The sequence below is a fragment of the Athene noctua genome, chromosome 1 (genome assembly GCF_965140245.1).
Source record: "Athene noctua chromosome 1, bAthNoc1.hap1.1, whole genome shotgun sequence".
In the NCBI taxonomy this organism is placed as follows: domain Eukaryota; kingdom Metazoa; phylum Chordata; class Aves; order Strigiformes; family Strigidae; genus Athene; species Athene noctua.
The window spans coordinates 100,191,228-100,211,528 of record NC_134037.1 but is presented as its reverse complement, the minus strand read 5'-3'; the positions used below and the strand labels follow the sequence as shown (position 1 = coordinate 100,211,528).

At 37.3% G+C, this 20,301-nt stretch overlaps 1 protein-coding gene across 1 annotated transcript in view; it reads left to right on the top strand.

The window, feature by feature from the left end:
• PLEKHH2 (pleckstrin homology, MyTH4 and FERM domain containing H2) overlaps positions 1–16,338 on the top strand; it is a 57,145-nt gene extending 40,807 nt beyond the window's left edge. The window contains exons 20-30 of the mRNA XM_074897105.1: positions 966–1,145; positions 3,924–4,021; positions 4,479–4,656; positions 6,433–6,588; positions 7,995–8,092; positions 8,479–8,620; positions 9,360–9,505; positions 11,097–11,226; positions 12,169–12,255; positions 13,978–14,115; positions 15,202–16,338. Coding sequence (XP_074753206.1) covers positions 966–1,145; positions 3,924–4,021; positions 4,479–4,656; positions 6,433–6,588; positions 7,995–8,092; positions 8,479–8,620; positions 9,360–9,505; positions 11,097–11,226; positions 12,169–12,255; positions 13,978–14,115; positions 15,202–15,384 — 1,536 coding nt within the window. The 3' untranslated portion in view covers positions 15,385–16,338. The remainder of the gene's footprint in view (positions 1–965; positions 1,146–3,923; positions 4,022–4,478; positions 4,657–6,432; positions 6,589–7,994; positions 8,093–8,478; positions 8,621–9,359; positions 9,506–11,096; positions 11,227–12,168; positions 12,256–13,977; positions 14,116–15,201) is intronic.
• Positions 16,339–20,301: the final 3,963 nt, after the last annotated feature.

Genomic DNA, 20,301 nt, shown 5'->3' with positions numbered 1-20,301 from the left:
TCCATCTTATTTTTTGAAATCACACAGCATGAAAATTTAAAAGGGAATGTACTTCTCTGATAAAAATAAATTTATATCTATTTGAAAATCACTTTCTGAAATATATTTCAGACCTAATTCAAATCACAGACACTTGCCTAAAATAAATAAATAAGAGATGACTTGTATGACCTTTATTGAAACTTTGTATAAATGAGTTTAAAGGTCATGCAGGGAATTGATTTAGCAACAGATCAAGTCATGTTTCAGTTATTCCGTTGCTTATAAAAATTAGTCCTGTGCATCCACATATCTTCAGATAGACTAGAAGTAGATTTGGCTTCCATCTATTTCTTGTATTTTGTTTATATACCTTGAAAACTCATCAACTAGTACATAGAGTAAATGCAATGAGTGATACATAAGCTTTCTTCTAATACAGCACAACAAATGCTTAACACCTGGCTTTCCTAAGACAGTACTGGGGATAGGAGAGCTCATACTTACAGTAAAAATACCAGTGAAAGCCAAGATGTAAAACAAATGGCTCTGAGTTATGGTTTTCTTATCTGTGTATATTCTGCTGTGTTGTGCTCACTACTTGCACAAGCATTTTACACTGGCTGCCATTGAGAGCTGTGCACTTTGCATTTTAAAGTCCTGTAGAGGGGGAAGCTATGTTCAGCATGTCCTTAAACTTGCCTACCACCACAACTCTCCCAACTCCTGCTAGAGGTCACTCCATTAGATAGAGTGAAAAACATGTTTTCTAAGAGGTGTTTTTGTCTTAAGTCTCTCTGTATAGCTTTTCATCCATTCTGGCCCATTTTCACCCCTTTTTGCAGGGCTAGCAGGGTTTCCTTAGTCTACTGGTAAACTGACTAATTGTGACTTCAACTATAGCACACTTTTGTTATACAGAACGTCTGAAAGATCTGTTGGAGCTTTTTGTATGTAAACTCACTTGCTTATTATTTTATATCTAGACCTGCCAGTTGTTTATAAATGCTGCAGTTGACTCTCCTGCCATTGATTACCATGTATCTTTGGCCCAAAGTGCTTTGCAGATCTGCCTCACACATCCTGAACTTCAAAATGAGATCTGTTGTCAGCTTATTAAACAGACTAGACGTCGACATCCACAAAACCAGGCAGGACCAATACAGGTAACCCAGTATTTATTTTAATGGCATATATTTCAACAGCAGTGAAGGAACTACACAGACTGTTTAGAATGGTAAAGGGGCTCTGCTCTTCTGTAGCATCTGCTTCTTAAAATCAGATAAAAACCTGAACTAACATCTCATTAGTGCTGTGTCTTTCTGAAATGAAGCTGATGCTATCCTCAATAGAGTATATTTGTGCCTGTGCTGTTTTTAAAGGCTGGACATGCAGTGGGCTATCTTCAAGTTAAGTGTTGGAACCTAATTCTCTTTTACTACATCCTTCCTCAGAGAGGTGCTACATCAGGAAGCTTGGTGGGTAAACCACATGGCAGATGTCTCTATAGCATGAGTGCAAAGAAAAGCTGTAGTGCCACATTGTGGAATCTCAGATATGCTTAGGGTTTCTGATATATGTCATAGATTCTCTTGTATTGTATGTCATGCTGTTCTGCATGCATCCTTCATGCTAGATTATGGATGGTTGCACTCAGAGAGTTGTGGCAAATGGCTTGATGTCCAAGTGGGTAGCAGTGGCGAGTGGGATTCCTCAGGGGTTGGCACTGGGGCTGTCGCTGTTTCACATCTCTGTTGGAGACACACGCAGTGGGATTAAGCGCACCCTCAGCAAGTTCACCAACAACACTAAGCTGTGTGGTGCAGTCAACAGGCTGGAGGGAGGGATGTGCCATCCAGAGGGACCTGGACAGGCTGGGGAGGTGGGACCGTGCAAACCTCATGAAGCTCAACAGGGCCAAGTGAGAGGTCCTGCACGTGGGTCAGGGCAATCCCAAGCACAAACATAGGCTGGGCGATGAGTGGATTGAGAGCAGCCCTGCAGAGAAGGACTTGGGGGTATTAGTGGATGGAAAACTGAGTATAACCCTGCAACATGCGCTCACAGTCCAGAAGGCCAACCATATCCTGGGCTGCATCAAGAGAAGTGTGTCCAGCAGGTCGAGGGAAGGGATTCTCCCCCTCTACTCTGCTCTTGTGAGACCTCACCTGGAGTGCTGTGTCCAGCTCTGGGGCCCTCAGCATAAGAAGGACATGGACCTGTTGGAGCAAGTCCAAAGGGGACCTTGAAGATGATCAGAGGACTGGAGCACCTTCCTTATGAGGACAGGCTGAGAGAGTTGGGGTTGTTCAGCCTGGAGAAGAAAAGGCTCCGGGGAGACCTTATAACAGCCTTCCAGTACCTAAAGGGGGCTACAGGAAAGATGGGGTTTAGTGATAGGATGAGGGGTAATGGCTTTAAACGGAAAGAGGGTAGATTTAGGTTAGATATAAGTAAGAAATTTAATGTGAGGGTGGTGAGGCGCTGAAACAGGTTGCCCAGAGAAGCTGTGGCTGACCCCTCCCTGGCAGTGTTCAAGGCCAGGTTGGACGGGGCTTTGAGCAACCTGGTCTAGTGGAAAGTGTCCCTGCCCATGGCAGGGGGATTGGAACTAGATGATCTTGAAGGTCCCTTCCAACCCAAACTATTCTATGATTATAAATACATACTTAAAATTCTTCACTTTGTCCACTGCCAGCTATTCACTGGTAGTCAAGTACATAACAAATAAGTGAACTGAATTTGAAAAGAAAGCCAGTACTTACAGTTTGCATAGAATTAACAGAACTGCAGCAATAGTGCTTATGATGGAGCAATACCGGCAAAACTAGGAGATGGATGAGAAAATAGAAAAGGAAATTACCGTATTAAGGCTTTTGTAATAGACACATTTTGTCACAGAAAGTATAACATGACCAGCAGACACACCTATTATGTAGAAACAGCCCGTATCTGGGATATGGACAGTATGTGTGCATCACTAAAACAACCACAAAGCTTTTATAACAAACATAGCACATTCATGTCAATTAGCACACACTGAAGTTACATATGGCTGATAGAATTTAAATTAACCATAATCTGTCTTTGGTACTTTTCATACCACTGGCAAGGCCTTCCCATTGATATAGATCAATAAATTGTTGCTATCATAATCCACTGGCATGATTTTTAAGAGGTAACACTTTCAGTAAAATGTTTGCAGCCTCACACTAATTTTTTTAAGTCCTAAGTTCATGCTGTAGTCTCCTACACTTGCTTCTACTGCAGTGTCTTCCTGAAACAGACCCAAAGCTATCCTACATCAAAGTACAGATATTTGATGAAAGGGAATATCTGTGCCTGTGCTGCAAATGATAGAGAAACACTGTTTTCTAAATTTCAGTATGACGCATTGATACAACTGTGAGAAAAGTAGTTGCATTGTTAGTAAGTGTATATCCAGAGTATGAGAGCAGTCTGCATTAAGTGAAGCCTATGGATACAGGCTGAGCAATGAAAATATACCAAAATATTGATTAATTGCTTTTTCAATAGTTACTATTTACTCAGTAGGAGGAAAATGTCTTATGGGTTGCTTCATAATATATGTAACAGGATAGCTGAATTAAAATTGCACAGGCTTCTCCTCACTTCCTAGTGCTTGGCCTTAGTATTTTTTTCCTGTGTATTAACTGCTTTTTATACAAACTGATCTGCTTTCCCATTTCCAGCCCCAAAAGAAATTTACTGTACACAAGTAAATAGAAAGAGAGCATTTTGGCCTTCTGATGAGGTGACATGCTTATTTACTCAGCTTTTTCTCTGTGTTTTGTTTTTTATTCCTATTTACAGCTATATGTTACTCAACTTGGCACACTAGGCTGCACTGCTGGCCAGCAGCCACAGCAGGAAGTTTTACTTTGTAAGACATTTAAAACAGTGAATGTCTTCCTTTTTTCCAGGGCTTGCAGCTCTTGGCTCTCTGTGTTGGACTCTTTCTTCCCCAGCACCCGTTCCTTTGGCTTCTTAAACTTCATTTGAAGAAGAATGCAGATTCCCGGTATGGCTGAATATTATTACCCAGCTAGTCGACTAGACTTTCTGAAGTACCTTGTTTCAAATCCTTCATCTAATATTTCAGGTCTTTTGACATATATTTTAAAATAAATTTGAGTAGAATTGTGCTCCAGTGCTACTAAAATGTAGTACATGTTACTTCTATGCATCACCTGGCAAAGTTATCTTTTGTTTTGAAAACTACTCTGCAGTGGAACTCTGTATGCTGCAAAATCATGAAAAACAAAATACGGCAGTTACACAAAACACTCTGAGCCATGTTCATCTTTGGCGCAATCCTGTTGGTACCCGTAGACTAATGCTCTTTCTAATTCCACATGGAAAAATGTGTTGGAAATCTGAGTGCTACTCCCATCTGGCATCCCCAGAGCAATTTACTCATAGTTTATTATCCTTTCAATCAGTCTCCAAGAATTGCCTTGTTTCTCTTTTTGTCACAGGACTGAATTTGGGAAATATGCAATATATTGTCAGCGATGTGTAGAGCGTACCCAGCAGAACGGAGACAGAGAAGCCAGACCTTCCAGAATGGAAATCCTTTCCACTCTTCTGAGAAACCCCTACCACCATTCGCTGCCCTTCAGTATTCCAGTTCATTTCATGAATGGCATATATCAGGTAATATGATCAGGTAATATATGAGGTAGATCACGTAATCTGAGCTCTCCCAACCCCTTGCTGTTAGCATATACATGAAGGAGTATATCAGAAACAGAACTGTGTTACGATAAACACGGTTCAAGTTTCATCCTGTGCCATGGCAGGCACAAGGTACTTGTGATCTGATTTGATCAACAAAGAGAAGAGGTTTGGGGAAAAATCTTTAAAAGAAATTTAAAAAATTAAAACCTCTTAAGAGTGAGAAACACTAAAGCTCTGTTTCTTATTTAACCTGACCACCAGATGAATGAATTAGACTGAAGAAAAGGGAAAGGTATTAAATTCCACTTCCTTTCATCAAACAAGTTGCAAGTTAAATATCTCAGTGAAGGCCTGGAAGCACAGCTGTAACTCCCATTATCACTCATGAAGGATAACCGTATTTGTTACAGAACAAACACTGCTTCATTCTTAACTCTGGGGATTTCAGCAGTAAAAGCCTGTAGAAAACCTTCCATGGGCTTCCATGCATACTGCTTCACATCCTAGTTTGTGTTTCTAACTGTGAGAGCTGACTGAAAAGAGTTTTTGAACAATTCACAGTATTCTGAGTCAGAAAGCAAGTTTTTATATGAAATCAGAGCTATATAGAATAAACTTTTCATTTCAGGTCACAGAAGAACCCTGCTTTCGTTCCCTCTAAGTTTCTTAATTGCTTACTGCTCACCCAGTGAAACAGAAAAAACATGTCTTTAGAATCATCCTAAAAGGTTTCAAAAATGAAGTTTGAAGAAGAAGAGGAATAACTACTCAATTAGTTATTTAGTGCTGAAAAATGTTTACTTCCAAAGGCTGTGAACATTGTAATTAAATACATAAATTACTTCAGTGGGATCAGCAAATATGCAATTATAGTGGTATTGAAAATTCTTGTATTCGTCTCTGAAGCTAGATTCAGCAAATTAAGTTTTTTTAATGCCAAACACTGAGAAACCCAAAATGGAAATCCATTTTCAAAACATTTCTTTAACAGAAGAGTAAAATATCTTCAACATGTCAAACACAGGAAAACACCCTCAAAACAGATTTAATTGAACATCAGTAACTAGTATCTGTATAAAAGCCATTTGCCATCTCTTGCTAAAATGCTTTAATACTAATAACAACAGACAAAAATTCAGATTTGGGAAAATAAAATTTAGAAGGCTCTATATGCTACTGATCTATGTAGCACTGACAAAGCAACATTTGTAATGTATTGCAGATCTGCCAGTGTAGATCTGCCATCTAATATCCCTTTGAAGTTGCACATGATGAAGAATTATTAATTGATTTAATTTCATAGGAAGAAGTGTAGGAAATTAATTTTCTTCATTTTTCAAGTGGTATTTGTCATAAAAAGCTCAGATCCTAGACTGCTTTCTGTTACATAAATTCTGTAGCAGAAATTCAGGTGTAGCAAATGCAAAGAAACCAGTATAAACAAAGAAAATAAAAGTACTATATTTGAAAGCATTTTGACAGTGACTTTGATTTCATAAACAAAATGCAGTAAGGTACAATCTGCTGGGAGGTTAATAATTTTTTGACTTCCCATGTGGAAATCTTTAATCTTTTCCAGACCCTTTATGGAAATTTTTAATTTCCAATGACTTTAAGTTATTCATAGAGGATGGAATGGGTCTTCTATTCCCACTATTATTCTAGAGGTATTATCTTTCAGAATCTTAGATTTAAAGTGGGGCAGGGGGCTGTAAGTTTGATAGCAAAATACATTTTGGCTGCTTTTTTTAGGTTGTTGGTTTTGATGCTTCTACCACAGTGGAGGAATTTCTGAACACCCTGAACCAGGATACAGGGATGAGGAAACCAGCTCAGTCAGGATTTGCACTGTTTTCTGATGATCCCTCTGGCAAGGATATAGAGCACTGTCTTCAAGGAAACATCAAGGTAAACAAAAGCCTTTAATGAGCTCTGCATATAAACCAACAAAATATCTTCATTTTACAGAGCTCTCTTCAGACAATGTAAAGCAAAACATTTTTCAGGCTGAAAACTGTCCTTAGATTTTTTTCTTCATAATGTAAAAGGAAAGATTTTTTAAAAGCATCACTTTTTCAATAGCTGAATTTCATTCAGTGAACTATATTTAAAAGCTTTGCCTAGGAGACTGGTATTATTCAGAGAAGTAACAACTGGGTTAAAAAAGAAAAGGCAAGCTGTTACTAATCACAGTTCTTTAAAACTCAAAAGCAATTGGAGTCCAACATGCATTTAGAGATTTCAGTTAACATTTCTGGTATAGATGACCATTTGAGGTCCAAAAAGTCATTGATACTGGGGTGGAGATTGTGAGGGATAAAAAAAAAAAAGAAAGGGCTCCTTATCTAAATACAGAGTAAGTAGGGTTCATTTCAGGAAATTCCAATGTTTGGGTTATCATTATTCTGAATTTTGAATTTTAGTTCCCTCTATTGCTAAATTCTTTGCAGTAAAGAGTAGCAAAATGCAATATAATCTGTGCTTTAGTAAAATATTAGATATTTTTCAAGCCTTTAGTAACTAATAGATAATGGGGTTTTTGTGCTTCTACCAAGTAGCCTTTTGCAGCCTTGGGCAAATGTTCACAGCTGCACTTTGAGTTACAAGGTGCAGTACAGCCAGGCCTTAGGGACAAACAAGCGGGATCATTATGATCACTCCCTCCCCCTACCAGAATAACTACATATGGAAAGCAAAATGTATAAAAAAATGTATTTATTTTCTTGGTAAATGTAACTTCAGAAGCTGTTCACATTACTGTTTCTGGGAAGGCTCTTTTATGAAGCAACAGTGAGATGAAACCCAGCAGGGCTCCCAGGACCTCCATTCGGCCTCTTCCCCATCTGCCCACCTACACCGCTTGTTGTGAACTACTTTTGTTGCTCTTTATAACAAACCTCATACAAACTTTATAGCCGTTGCTAGAAAGGGCCTGAAAAACTCCAGCATTCAGCAGAAAGAGAAGGCAGAGATCAAAGGCATTTGATTAATTCTGTAACAACTCATTCTACAATTACACATTCATTGGCTGCTGCTAAATCAAGGACTTGGCCTTTCTGTATAAGCATATTATGGCTTGTTTCCAGAGGTAGTGTGTGTCTTTCAGGGTAAACAAACAACAAAAATGTTAATTATTAAATGCTTCAACTAAGAAATGCAAGTAAAGTGATCTTTCAGTAAGTTTAAAAATTCAAGCTGTGTATGTTTCTGATATATAATAGGTAAAAGATGGTAAAATAAGTTTAATTTCTATTCAAAGGTGTTTTCAAAGAAGAATACATGGCAATGTCAGTTTTATGTTGCTTTCCTTCCAGATCTGTGACATTATTTCAAAATGGGAGCAAGCCTCCAAAGAACAACACCCTGGGAAATGTGAAGGCACAAGGACTGTCCGCCTTACTTACAAAAATAGGTTTGTTTAGCAAGTATAACATCTCTGCCTTGTCCCAAGATTTGTTTTTAATTTCTGCAGAGTTTCTTCATCTGAAAAATACTGGCTGACTCAAAGCTTGCAACAAACATAGTAAATGAGTGTAACTGGAGAATTTTTTTAAAAAAAATAATTTTTTAGTTCTTAAGAAGTGAGCAGGGCTGCCAAAAAAAAAAAAAAAAAAGTCAACACTGAACTCAGAAGACTGAAATTCAATATTTGCCCACTGGTTCAAGTACAAGTGTTGCTCTGCTAATGTGTTTTGACTCTGACATAAACATGTTGCAGTCAGAGCCGATACTGCTAATCCTCAGGGCTAATGCATTTCCCTATCTTCTTTATTTAATAACTTTCTGTCTTTTCTGTAGGCTTTATTTTTCAGTTCAAGTCCATGGGGAGACAGACAGAGAGAAGCTGCTGCTAGTATATCAGACAAATGATCAAATAGTCAATGGACTTTTCCCTGTAAACAAAGAACTAGCGATGGAACTGACAGCTCTTTTAGCTCAGGTAATCCTTGTGCACTAATGACTCACACAACAGTTTTACAGATGAAAAACTTGAATAAAGAAACTGGTCCAGGGTTGCTTGACACTCACGTGACCTCCACCTTTTACATGTGATAGTGCAGGAAACAGACTGGGCTGGAGCCTTTGTGTAAGGCTAATTCTGTGCTTCAGTGGAAATGCTTTACAGCATATGCTGCCCTTGGCACCAGTATGGATAAAATGTTCTTCACCTCTTACACAGTCAGGCCCTCTTTGATTAAATATCATGTAATCATGTACCATTTCTTCGTTCACTATTCCTTACATAATTTCAGCAAGTTAATACACCAAAGTAACAGCTGTTTAATGAAAGCCTAAGATTCCTTTACTAGACACAGTCTTAATAAGATCTGTTTTATTTTTTAAAAATTAAAGGCTCAATGGAAGGTTATTGAAAAAGTTATTTGATGGTGTTACTCAGTAAATCTAAACTGGTTTATGTCAGCTGGAGATCTAGCAGTTTCAGGGCGGAGCTAGTATTATATTTGTACAATTCATACTTAACTTTTTTCCATGGTAGATATGAAGTAAGAAAAATAAAATTACTTGCATGACTCATGACAGTGAAAACTATACATTAATGGGCAAACTGGTTTTCATTTTATACTTGGTAAGTCAGAGAAAAAGAGAGCTCATAATACCCAGCTAGAAAATTACTCTGGAGTAACAAAAAATTTTCTTCTTTGTGGTCTTTCCCTTAGGTAGAGATTGGAGATTTTGAACGGCCTTTCTCAACTCCAGCAGGGCAAGTCACTTCCCAGTCCAAGTCCAATCAAACATTAAAACAAGTTTTGGAGAGATTCTACCCTAAGAGATACAGGCATGGTTGTTCAGAGGAACAATTAAGGTGAGATGTATTTTGTGATTCTTATTCTCTAAAAATCTAGGAATGAAATGAAGAAGTTTATAATTGTCACTAAGCACAACTTACTGTTACATCTACTTGCCTAAATCTGTGTTAGAAACTAATTTTCTTACTAAATTGAAGAACCCATTTCCTCTGTATATTTCTAATCTAAACAGAGAATCATCATGAAGCACATACTCCAGAAAAAGCTGTACAAGTTACTACATAGTGTTACAAAACCTGGTGATTTTGAAATTCTTATTTTTCTTACTCAGCAAATCTAAAATAAGTCTGTGCACAGACTAAAGAACTACTGAAGGTAAAGGACATAAGGATATGATCTGAGTGTTTGTTATTCAAATGTGCAATTTCTGGCAGGCAGTCAACTTCACAATATGTTAACTTAGTGGACTTGCTAGTAAGGTATCACTTAATTTAAAATTAATAACCGGCAAGTGATTTCACTCAACACCTACTAACACGAAGAACAGCAGACCAGTGTAATAAATTGTTCAAAGTCAATGATACAGCAGTTTTGAAGTCCAGTAAGCTTCATAGAAATGTCTTCCTCCTCCTTCACTACAGGGCTGAGAAAGCTTAAAGCTATTATCATATGCACAAAGTAATACATACACAGAAGATAGTAGGGACATTCAAAAGTATACACACAACAAATAGAAAGTTACACAATTAATTTCAAAGAACAAAGTATAAGAGATACTAGGTTAGAGTAACTCAGAGAGAATAAATCAAACATCTGTTGAACTGTTCAAGTAGTCCCTAAACTACCAGTTGCCAGAGCTGGAAGCCTATCTGACACAGGAAAGAATCACTCTATACCTGCCCCGGTGCTCGTATTCTTTTGCTAAGGGTGCAGTTTGACTTCATAAACTTCCAGTACGTGTAAGCTGGAAGTGAAAGATCTCCCTTTACTCCACATTCCCCCTCCCTTTTCTTGGGCTGCATCTAATAATCTTGTGGCTGCTGGGTGAGTCATTCCTGCAGGTCAGTGTGCTAGAAAGGTATTCTGGGGTGGGGTTTTCTGGAGGATTAGTTTTCCATAGGATCATTTTATTGAACCAGCTCACCATGGGGCCACAAAAGAAAAGAGCCAGTGTGAACTCATCATGCATCAGAAGCACCCTTTTTGGTAGCAGCGCCCAGATACACTAAAAAAAGAGTAGTGTAAGCCATATCTTTCACATCTACTACTAGCCATGGGTAAAGATATGTGCTAAGCTGGATGGATTTTCAGAATGACAACTGGCATTGCTGTTGAGTACTGATAAAGGTAGATTGATTATCTGTAGAGACATGTTAAAAGCTGTCCTAGACTTTTTCCCTTTATGCTGCAACTGCTACATCAATATTTAATCATAATGTTGCAGAAATTAGAAGATAGTTCATAATTTTCATGTGCATAAAAATATTAAATGACATTTTGGATTTATTTAATACTGTATAAGTGATAGTTGTTATATTAACTTAAATTATCATTTTAACAGATGGATTCTTTTTTGCTCATTAAATTAGCTATGGGTAAGCATTTAAATTCCTTTCAATAACTAAATTACATATTTCATTTCAACAGACAGCTTTGTCAGCGGTTGTCTACAAGATGGATGGCTCTCCGGGGGCACAGTGCTGCAGACTGTGTGCGCATTTATCTCACCGTAGCCAGAAAATGGTCTTTCTTTGGTGCTAAATTGTTTGCAGCAAAAGTAAGAAACTTTTTGAGTGGAGGAGTATTTTTAATATATATATATATAATTTGCACATACTCATACCTTTTTGTTGAAAATGAGTGTGTAATATATGTGCTGATTGAATCTCTTGTCAAATTACTAACTTGTTTAAGCCATATACTGGTGAGATGTAACAGCCATAGTACTAAGTATACCATAATAATAACAATTTCCCAATGCACTTATTGCCTGTTTTACATTATTTATCTAGGCTGTATCTTCCTATTTTCTTACATCATAGTTTGAGACAGACTTTTTGTTTCAGACATTTTTTACCTGATAACTAGTACAATATTGAAAAGGCATCCTTAACTGGCTATGGAAGCTGAACCTTGCAGAAACACTAAACGTTGTTAAAAGTATTTAGAGCACTCCCTTCTGTGCTGGCCTCTCTCAATTTCTCTTAAACCACTAGTACCTTAATTCTCTTGATTCAAATAACAGCTGAGTTAAACAGAACTGCCACCTCACCCCTTATGTTTATTAGGTAATCCTAATACATAATTTTTATATATATATATATATATATATAAAATATATAAACTTCATATATATATAAAATCCTAATTTTTCTATATATAGAATTTCTTACCAGCACTCTGTTCTTTGCATATGTAGACATATATGCTAGTCAACAAACTTAGACATCTGCATTTTTTAAAATTTTATTAAGGAGATTATACATTTTATTGGACTAAGCACAGGAGGAGGCTTCAAGAGTATTGTTTCATAGTTCTGCCACTGGCCACCTACACAGCTTTTGGAAGGTACTTTAACTCCTTTAGATCAGTGCCCTCCCACTGTATATAGCTCAGTAAGAACTGTGGATGGAGAGAGCTCTATAATAGCTGAGTTTTAATGATTACCTACATATTGCCTCATTTTGAAGTAGTAATTAAAGAACATTTGTCTTTGTAGCCTCTAGCAGCATCCTCAGTTGAGAAGTCCTTCATATGGTTTGCTGTACATGAAGATGGCATAAGCATCCTAGATTACAGCTCTATGGTAAGTGAAATTTCATTTTTAATTTTGGTCAAAGTAGATTTTAATTCTGAGTATATAAAGAGATTCACCACCATACTGCATAAAAGATGGCATTAGCCTTCCATGCTAAGTTATCTAGTCTTTCTCTTAAAGCAAAAATTCATTCATTTCAAAACACTTTAATGTTATCATCATTACAGTAGCACTAATAATAGAAATAAGTAATGAATTCTTTGCACAGAATTTATTTTTGTTTATCAGATATAGTTTTTGTATCTTTTAATGAAATGTTAATGTTTTAATTCAGATGTCAGGAGATTCATAGTTACAGTTCTTACAATAACATTAATTTTCTTTTCCTGGAGACTTCATTTTCCATTATTATTCATAATACATACACTCTGCAAAGAGCAGTTACTTTAAAAGATTGTTATTTTCATTGTATTATTTTTGTTTAATAGTAGGTAATATAACCCAGTGTTATTTAATTATGTCATTTTGGGCTCTGATTTTTCTTTGATTTGCGATAAAAGTTTTCACAGAAAACGACTCATGGTAATCAGTGTAAAAAAGCAGTGCCTGAGAATACCCCTGCTTTAATTTATAGCCTGCAAAGAAACAGAATGGCATGGTGCTATTAGCAAGCGCTGATGTTGAATATCAGAAAATTAAAATCTCAACTTTATAATTGTACTGATACGGGCCTTTTCATTAGGTTTCTTTGCATAAAGAAATACTAAAACAAAGAACATGAGGAGAGCAATCAGCATGTCTGTTTTGCTGTTCGGAGAACAAGCAAAATGAGCTTGCATCAGACTGCAGAAGGCTCTACAAACACTATACTCATAGAGCTAGCTATGGCATTTCTGCAGAGCACTTCCAGTTTACAATATTGGCAGGCCTTACTTGCCATTCAGGAAATGCTCGGTTTCCAGGGAATATTCTGATTTTCTGTAGGAAGGGTCAGGGGTATCAGAAATGATGTTGCAAGAGGTAGAGAAAACACTATTTTGAAATAAGGGCAAAAAGAGGTTTAGTAGCCAAAGGACATTAAGTCAGTTATTGTACAAATACTGTCTTACAATGAATCTTAAATGTGAACATCTGTGGCAAATTAATGTCATAATGATAAATTAAATGCTAATCATAGACTCAAAGGCCACTAGTGTGGTGTTGAGCACTGAACAACAAGAGCCGAGGCATGCAGAGCAGAGGAGTCTTGAAGAGCATTTATGTTTCATCAGGGATGTGAATAAAAGAGAACAGAATTTAATTTCAGTTGTGTGCATGCAAACTACATCACCACGCAAAAAGAAGTCCTGGAGTTAAATTCCTTTGGATGTCTCACACTCTGCCATTTAATTTATTTAGACACTGCTTTGATTTCAAGTGGAATTCCTAAGATTAACTTCTCTCAGAGTCAGTCAAGACTTGTGTAAATTGAATTACACACTTGAGTTGAAACGTGCTTATAATATCTTTGATCTAATTAATTTGGAATAGAAACAGAGGTCAAACTTACAAGAGTTATCATCTGCAATGGAAATTCCTCATAGTGAAGGTCTGAAGGAAGCTATCCCAAAATTTACAAATAATTTCAAGATTCGTAAGAGGCTAACAACAACATTTTGAAAAATAAATGTGTCATTATTTTTTTTAAAGACATGATTGTCATTATCTGTTTTTCCTGCATTGTCCTGCTTATAAATTTGTGGTTTGTTTTTTGGGATTTTCTTTTTTAAGCGATTAACAGTTACATATACATATAAGAGTCTGATGACTTTCGGAGGCTATCAAGATGATTTTATGTTGGTTGTTAACAATGCTCAGACAAAGGAAAAATCAACGGAAAAACACCTTTTTGCCATGACAAAACCAAAGGTTGGTATATTACCTGAAACAGTTTCCCACCATCTGCAACTATTCTACTTTTTCTAGTGGGTAATACTTAACAGATGTGAAAGATGAAACACCTTCTTTATTCCAAGCATTCTCAGATTATTAACTTTTGCCAGATGGTTTTAGAGAGCAAAACAATTAGTAATATAAGAGCTAACGGTGACAATACTGATGTGTTCCTTTTCTTTTCATGTTTCTGTCTATAAGATTCTAAATTTTTCACAGAAGGACAAAAAAAGCTATTAAGGACAGGAATTATATGCACTACCTAAAAACTAGTGAGTTTGCTTGATCAGCACCAGAGATAATTTTTAAGAAGATATATTTGTGTTCTACTGTGGAATTGTAGAACACAGGATCTGAAAGATCAGTCACTTCTTAAGGATCCTAGATATTTTTACCTTTGGTAAGGAAACTGTTCATGCTTATTAAATCCAGATCCTCTCCTTCACTGGTAAAATTGACTGCTTTTTAAAAAGCAAAGATTTCAAAGCCTTTTGCTGTTAGTCAGAACAATCTATGAAACAAAATACAAAATTCCACATATAAATTTGAGTCAAAACACAATTCTTCATACAAATAAGCACAGCAAAATACATCTGATCAAACATCCCTCAGATTGCACCCTTATAGGCAAGGTTGTGTGGATTGCAGAGAGAAAATATAGTAAAAATCTCCCAGAAGTCTTTACTCCTTTTATCTATCCTGTGTCTTTATTTCTCTGAGCACTAGATATTTTCTAGCAAAACTGAAGGTTTTTTTCAGAGCGTCATCGTTTGGAATTCAAAATCTCTTTCAAAGTGAGAGAAGCCATCTGTTTGAATCACTTAAGACTGTGGAAGACAAAGTATCTAGCATACTAATGGGAATAACATTACACTATTTGCAAGGAGAAATAAAAAAAGCTCTATTAGGCATCTCCTCTCTCCCCACCATTAAGTTGTTTGATAAAGTACAAGTACTTTTCCAGTTGATGGTGATTGTCACTTACTAAAAAGTTAGCTATTTTTTCAGCAGTCAAAACACATCACTGTATTTTTCAAAGAGTTTTTTATGTTCCTGTTATAGATTCTTGAGATCACTCTACTGATTGCCAGCTATATTAACAACTTTCATCAGCTGAAAGGAGCTGCTCATCACCTCTCTGCTCCAGCATTACTGACACCTCAAAGTGGACAGAAACTCAAGGAAATGGGGAGTCAGCCACTTCTTGCAAACAACAGACCAACTAAATGTCCTACGTTATTATGAAAGGATTCTGTATCATGACAGTGCATCTTTGTTACAGGGTTTCTACACCGACTGGAAATGTTATGATATACAAAACATAGAGCCTAAGCAGGTCCATAAACAAAAGAAAGGTTTACATTCATTTCAGTGGTATAGAGCAGGAGGAGCCCTTTCATTAAAGGCCTGGCCTGAACTGGAATGATGATGAGCCAATTTAAGGATTATGCTCTACTGGTGGTGGCTTGTGCCTGTAGTTGAGAAATAAAGGTGTCTTGTGGAGAGCAATGGGGAAAGGTGGCCTTGGGAACAATTGTATAGATTTTATTAGTTTTTCCAGATATTTACTCAGGGACCAAACTGTCTTCAACTCTTCACATCTATTTTTCAAAATTATACAGGTTGCATAACCTTAATTTTGAAATGGAATTTTTGTTTAAAAAAAGAACAGTCAAATACAAAATATTTTCCACTTTTAGCACCCATCCTCATGTGCAATACAAGCACCATGGGACTAAAAAGAACAAATTGCTTAGTTTCTATAATTGTTTCTCCTTTAAAAAAAAAAACCAAACTATAAGCACATCATGTAGCTATTATAAATTTAAAGAGTATTCTCATGATACACTCTAGCCTTTGTTATACAGCTATTTTACTTGGCAAATCCTCAGCCTTGGTCTGGTAAACTTCTAAATACTCCCTCTCTGCCCCAGTCTTTTGGAAAAATCTAAATTGGACAGGCACTGTATTTAGTACAGTTTTGTTAAACAAGATCCTGTAACTAATTTCTTCTTTAATCCAGAATAATAATATAATGCAGATGCAAGAATGACTCACAATTCAAAACACAAGAATAACACAGAAGGTCATTGATTAAACTGTTGTGAGTAAACTTGGAGACATATGTGCTATAAAATCCATGTATAATGTGTATACTGTATAGGACTTGATTCAGAATAATATTTTGTAAAAGTTGTACTTCTTGTTTTTCTTTTGTATCTATACATTTCGTGTTACAATACTATTATAATGTTATTGCACACTGAAGACTTAATGCTGCATCTGCACTATTGGACCTAGGAGCACCTTCCAGTTGCCTTTTTCAGCTGCAAGCCTCAGTGCTATGTAGGGTCAAATACAGAGAAATTACATCCATTTTTTCTTTCAATTCTCACATTTTCATTTTCGTGTGAAGAAACCACCTCTGCAGGCTCTGAAATGGATCAGCAGCATACTCTAATAGATAATTTAGGTCCAACCATAGAGAGAGTATTCAAACATAAATCACTGATTTATATACATTTCACAGTTTCCACTTCGGCTCATGCTAATGATCACGGATCATTAACCCCTTTTACTGCTAGACCTCATCGGGTTGGTTTCTTTAATTACTTAAAACTGAAGTAATTTCACAATGATGAATTTTAGTATTTGAAGGTTGAAAATCTCCTTTGGTTTATGACATTTAAACATTTCAGTTATACACATAGTCATATTGAAATAAAAAGAATTTTCAGCAGTTTGCCCTCTATGAAAGGTAGAGAGCATCCTCCCAAAGAACTAAAATAGATTGGAAGGGAGATACAAGTTGTAAAATGCACATGCACATAAAAAGTGGAAAGACAAACTGCCAAGCTGACTTGATAAATTCATTTCTTCTGAAAGCTCTCAAAGCCCTGCCACAGCTATTTCAGTCTGCAGGACTCGAGGACCATTTTACGAATGGCACTATGGGCCAATGCTGTCTCTTGAAAATTACAAGCAAATAGCAGGCATTATGTAGATGCTTTTACATTTGCAATGCAAAAGAGCTTCCTGGCAACTTTCACCCTTTGGTGGTGGCTGTGGCACTAGATCCTTCTCTTTCAACAAGACAGGGCCCGCAGCAGGAGGTTTACCTCCTAGTGGGCAGCAGATCTCCTGGTCAAGGAAACCATATTGGAAGCTACGAGAGACCTTGGCAGCAACTGCAGCATCTTTTTGTGCAGCACCCCATGTGAAGTGCTGCAGATACCGTGGTGAAACTGTTAGGAATTAACATCCCTCTGCAATCATCAGAATAGTTAACTTTCAGAGTTTTGAGGGGGGCAGGGAGCTTGCAAATTCAAATAGATGCTACTGCATCAGTTATACCTGGGTCATAGTCAAAAGCTTCTCAAATATGATTATTAGAATTTTTAATTTACAAATACAAAAATCTCCACATCATAATGAAATTACATAACTGTCAACCTAGAAAACTCCAACTAGTAATTACTTCCTATTTGTCCAGTTTTAAATGAATGTGGCAGATCACGTTCTATTAAACAGTTTTTATTAACACAGCCTTACAAACAGCTGCTTATAAAGCAGTATAGAATCTGTGGAGTATGACCTTCCTGCTCGCCTCTGGGTAGACAACTCTAGACACTGCTTTTCTTTTTAGTGTTAAGCTCTTGCTGCTGCAGTATATCCCTACATCATAGTGCCAGAAATGATCTATGCGTTAGTTTCCCTTTTTTTTTGCAGCACTTTCCAGACTTACTACCAATATCTGCTATTATAGGTCACCATTACCATACAGTCACATTACAAGAAATGCTGTGTTAATTTTTATGAAATCAGTGACCTCATAATCAGTTACTGTGACGCTACATTAAACAATTAAGTTTCTTCCAGGATTTTGATTTAGCAAGAGTGAGGTTTCGGTAGTGATAGTAACCTCCTCAAGCAGACACTTGCCTTCAAGTTAACAGAGTCAGCAAGTAAAGTCTCTTACACACGTAAGCACACTTGCAAACACAGCTATGCAAGTCTCAGGGAGACTTGCTCCATGTTAATCTCGCTCCAGATGTACTGAGAGAATACCACACAACATAAGACAGCAAAGCTGAAAATTTCAGAATCCAGGCAGATAATCTGTTCTGCCTTCCCCACCCAGCCCAGGCCTCATGAGTGATCCACATTTGTTTTAACCTTGAATCAACCACCAAAACAATTCCTACCAAACCACCTAATCCATGACTAAAGCCCAGGTAGGAACTAGACCTTTCCCACCTAATGTTCAGCAGTGATGATACGATGGGAGCTGTCAAATGAGCAGCAACCTTGGACTGATGCTGAAGAGCTTCCCATGATAAAGGCTTGCAGAACCTCAGTTGTAAAAATAGTCTCAGGATGAGATTAGGGTGTGGGCACATGCAAGGAGCCTTCACCTTCTATCATCAGCTTCAGAACATCATTTGTGCTTGCTATGGGCTAGTGGGCAGTATGATCAATCAGTATAAATGGTCAATGAATCTGAGCTTGATAATGACTGAAAGATCACTGGTAACTGTATAAACAATCACACTGATTTGAAAATACTTGGAATGCAATACAAATTAATATATTACTTGAACTTCACTGTGCCTTGTCAGTTTTTGTACAGCAGTATTAGTAAGCAAACTGCTCATTTCTAAAACAAGCAAGACCTATTTACTCCTCTAGTACAGCAGGCACATGATAAAACTTTCGAGTTTTTAATACAATCCACAAAAGTATTGTTTTCTGTTATTTTAGATTTAAATTTGGTTTATATTTAAATTTAAGAGAGGCATGTATTTGCTGATAAAAGAAGGCTGGTAGGTGTTTGGTGTTGGAGTTTCTTGTCAGACTAACACAGTTTTTCCAGGTTCTATTTTTTTATTTTTTCCTGAAGGAAAAAATTCTTACAAAAAGGAATGCACCACTTAAAGCTTTAGGGAGAGCTTTAATAGTCCTTACAGTTTAGTGCAATCCATTAGTGTGAGTTAAAATTAACTAAGGTGATTAGTAATAAAGTAATAATGAATTAGGAAGAAAGTATCTTTTTACAGTTTCTTAGGTCAAAGGAAATGAAACTGAGTAAGGTGAAACTTAAAATACTGAAAACTCCAATTTCATTTCCAGATTGGACTTCAGTACCATTTACTAACTGTACACCCTTATGCTGCGCTTCCCAGCTCAGATTTGTACTGCAGCATCTTCCAGATTGGCCACCTCTCTGCCAGTGAGTAAATCACTGTAAAAACTTTGCTTTTTAGTCTTACACTCTTGCTGTTGCAGTAATGTATGCCTAGATCATAGTGCCAGGAGCAATTCCTACCCTAGTTTTGCTATCTTTGGCAGAGCAAAACCTGCTTTGTCCAGGGCTTTTACCACCTCATAACTGCTGGTTATAGATAAGCACTGGCTTCATATACCAAGGCATCAGAAACGTTCTGATGACATTAAATTGATGAAAGAAATGCACTTAGAAAGGCATCAGCATGACCTGCCACAGTACAACACTAAACAGTTAAGTTTCTTTCTGGATTTTCACAGAATCATAAAATCCTAGAATGGTTTGGGTTGGAAGGGACCTTAAATATAATCTAGTTCCACCTCCCCCGCCATGGTCAGGGACACCTCCCACTAGACCCGGTTGCTCAAAGCCCCGTCCATCCTGGCCTTGAACACTGCCAGGGAGGGGGCAGCCACAGCTGTTCTGGGCAACCTGCTCCAGTGTCTCACCACCCTCACAGGAAAGAATTTCTTCCTTACATCTAATCTAAATCTACCCTCTTCTAGTTTAAAACTGTTAACCTCTCGTCCTATCACTACACTCCCTGATAGAATCCCTCCCCACCTTTCCTGTAGCCCCCTTTAAGTACTGAAAGGCTGCGATAAGGTCGTCCCAGAGCCTTTTCTTCTCCAGGCGAAACAACTCCAATTCTTTCAGCCTGTCCTCATAAGGAAGGTGCGAAGGTGCTCCAGTCCTCTGATCATCTTAAAGGCCTCCTTTGGACTTGCTCCAACAGGTCCATGTCCTTCTTATGTTGGGGGCTCCAGAGCTGGACACAGCACTGCAGGTTGGGATCTCATGAGAGCGGAGTAGAGGGGGAGAATCCCCTCCCTCGACCTGCTGCCACACTTCTCTGACTCGTTTATTCATCCCCGGCT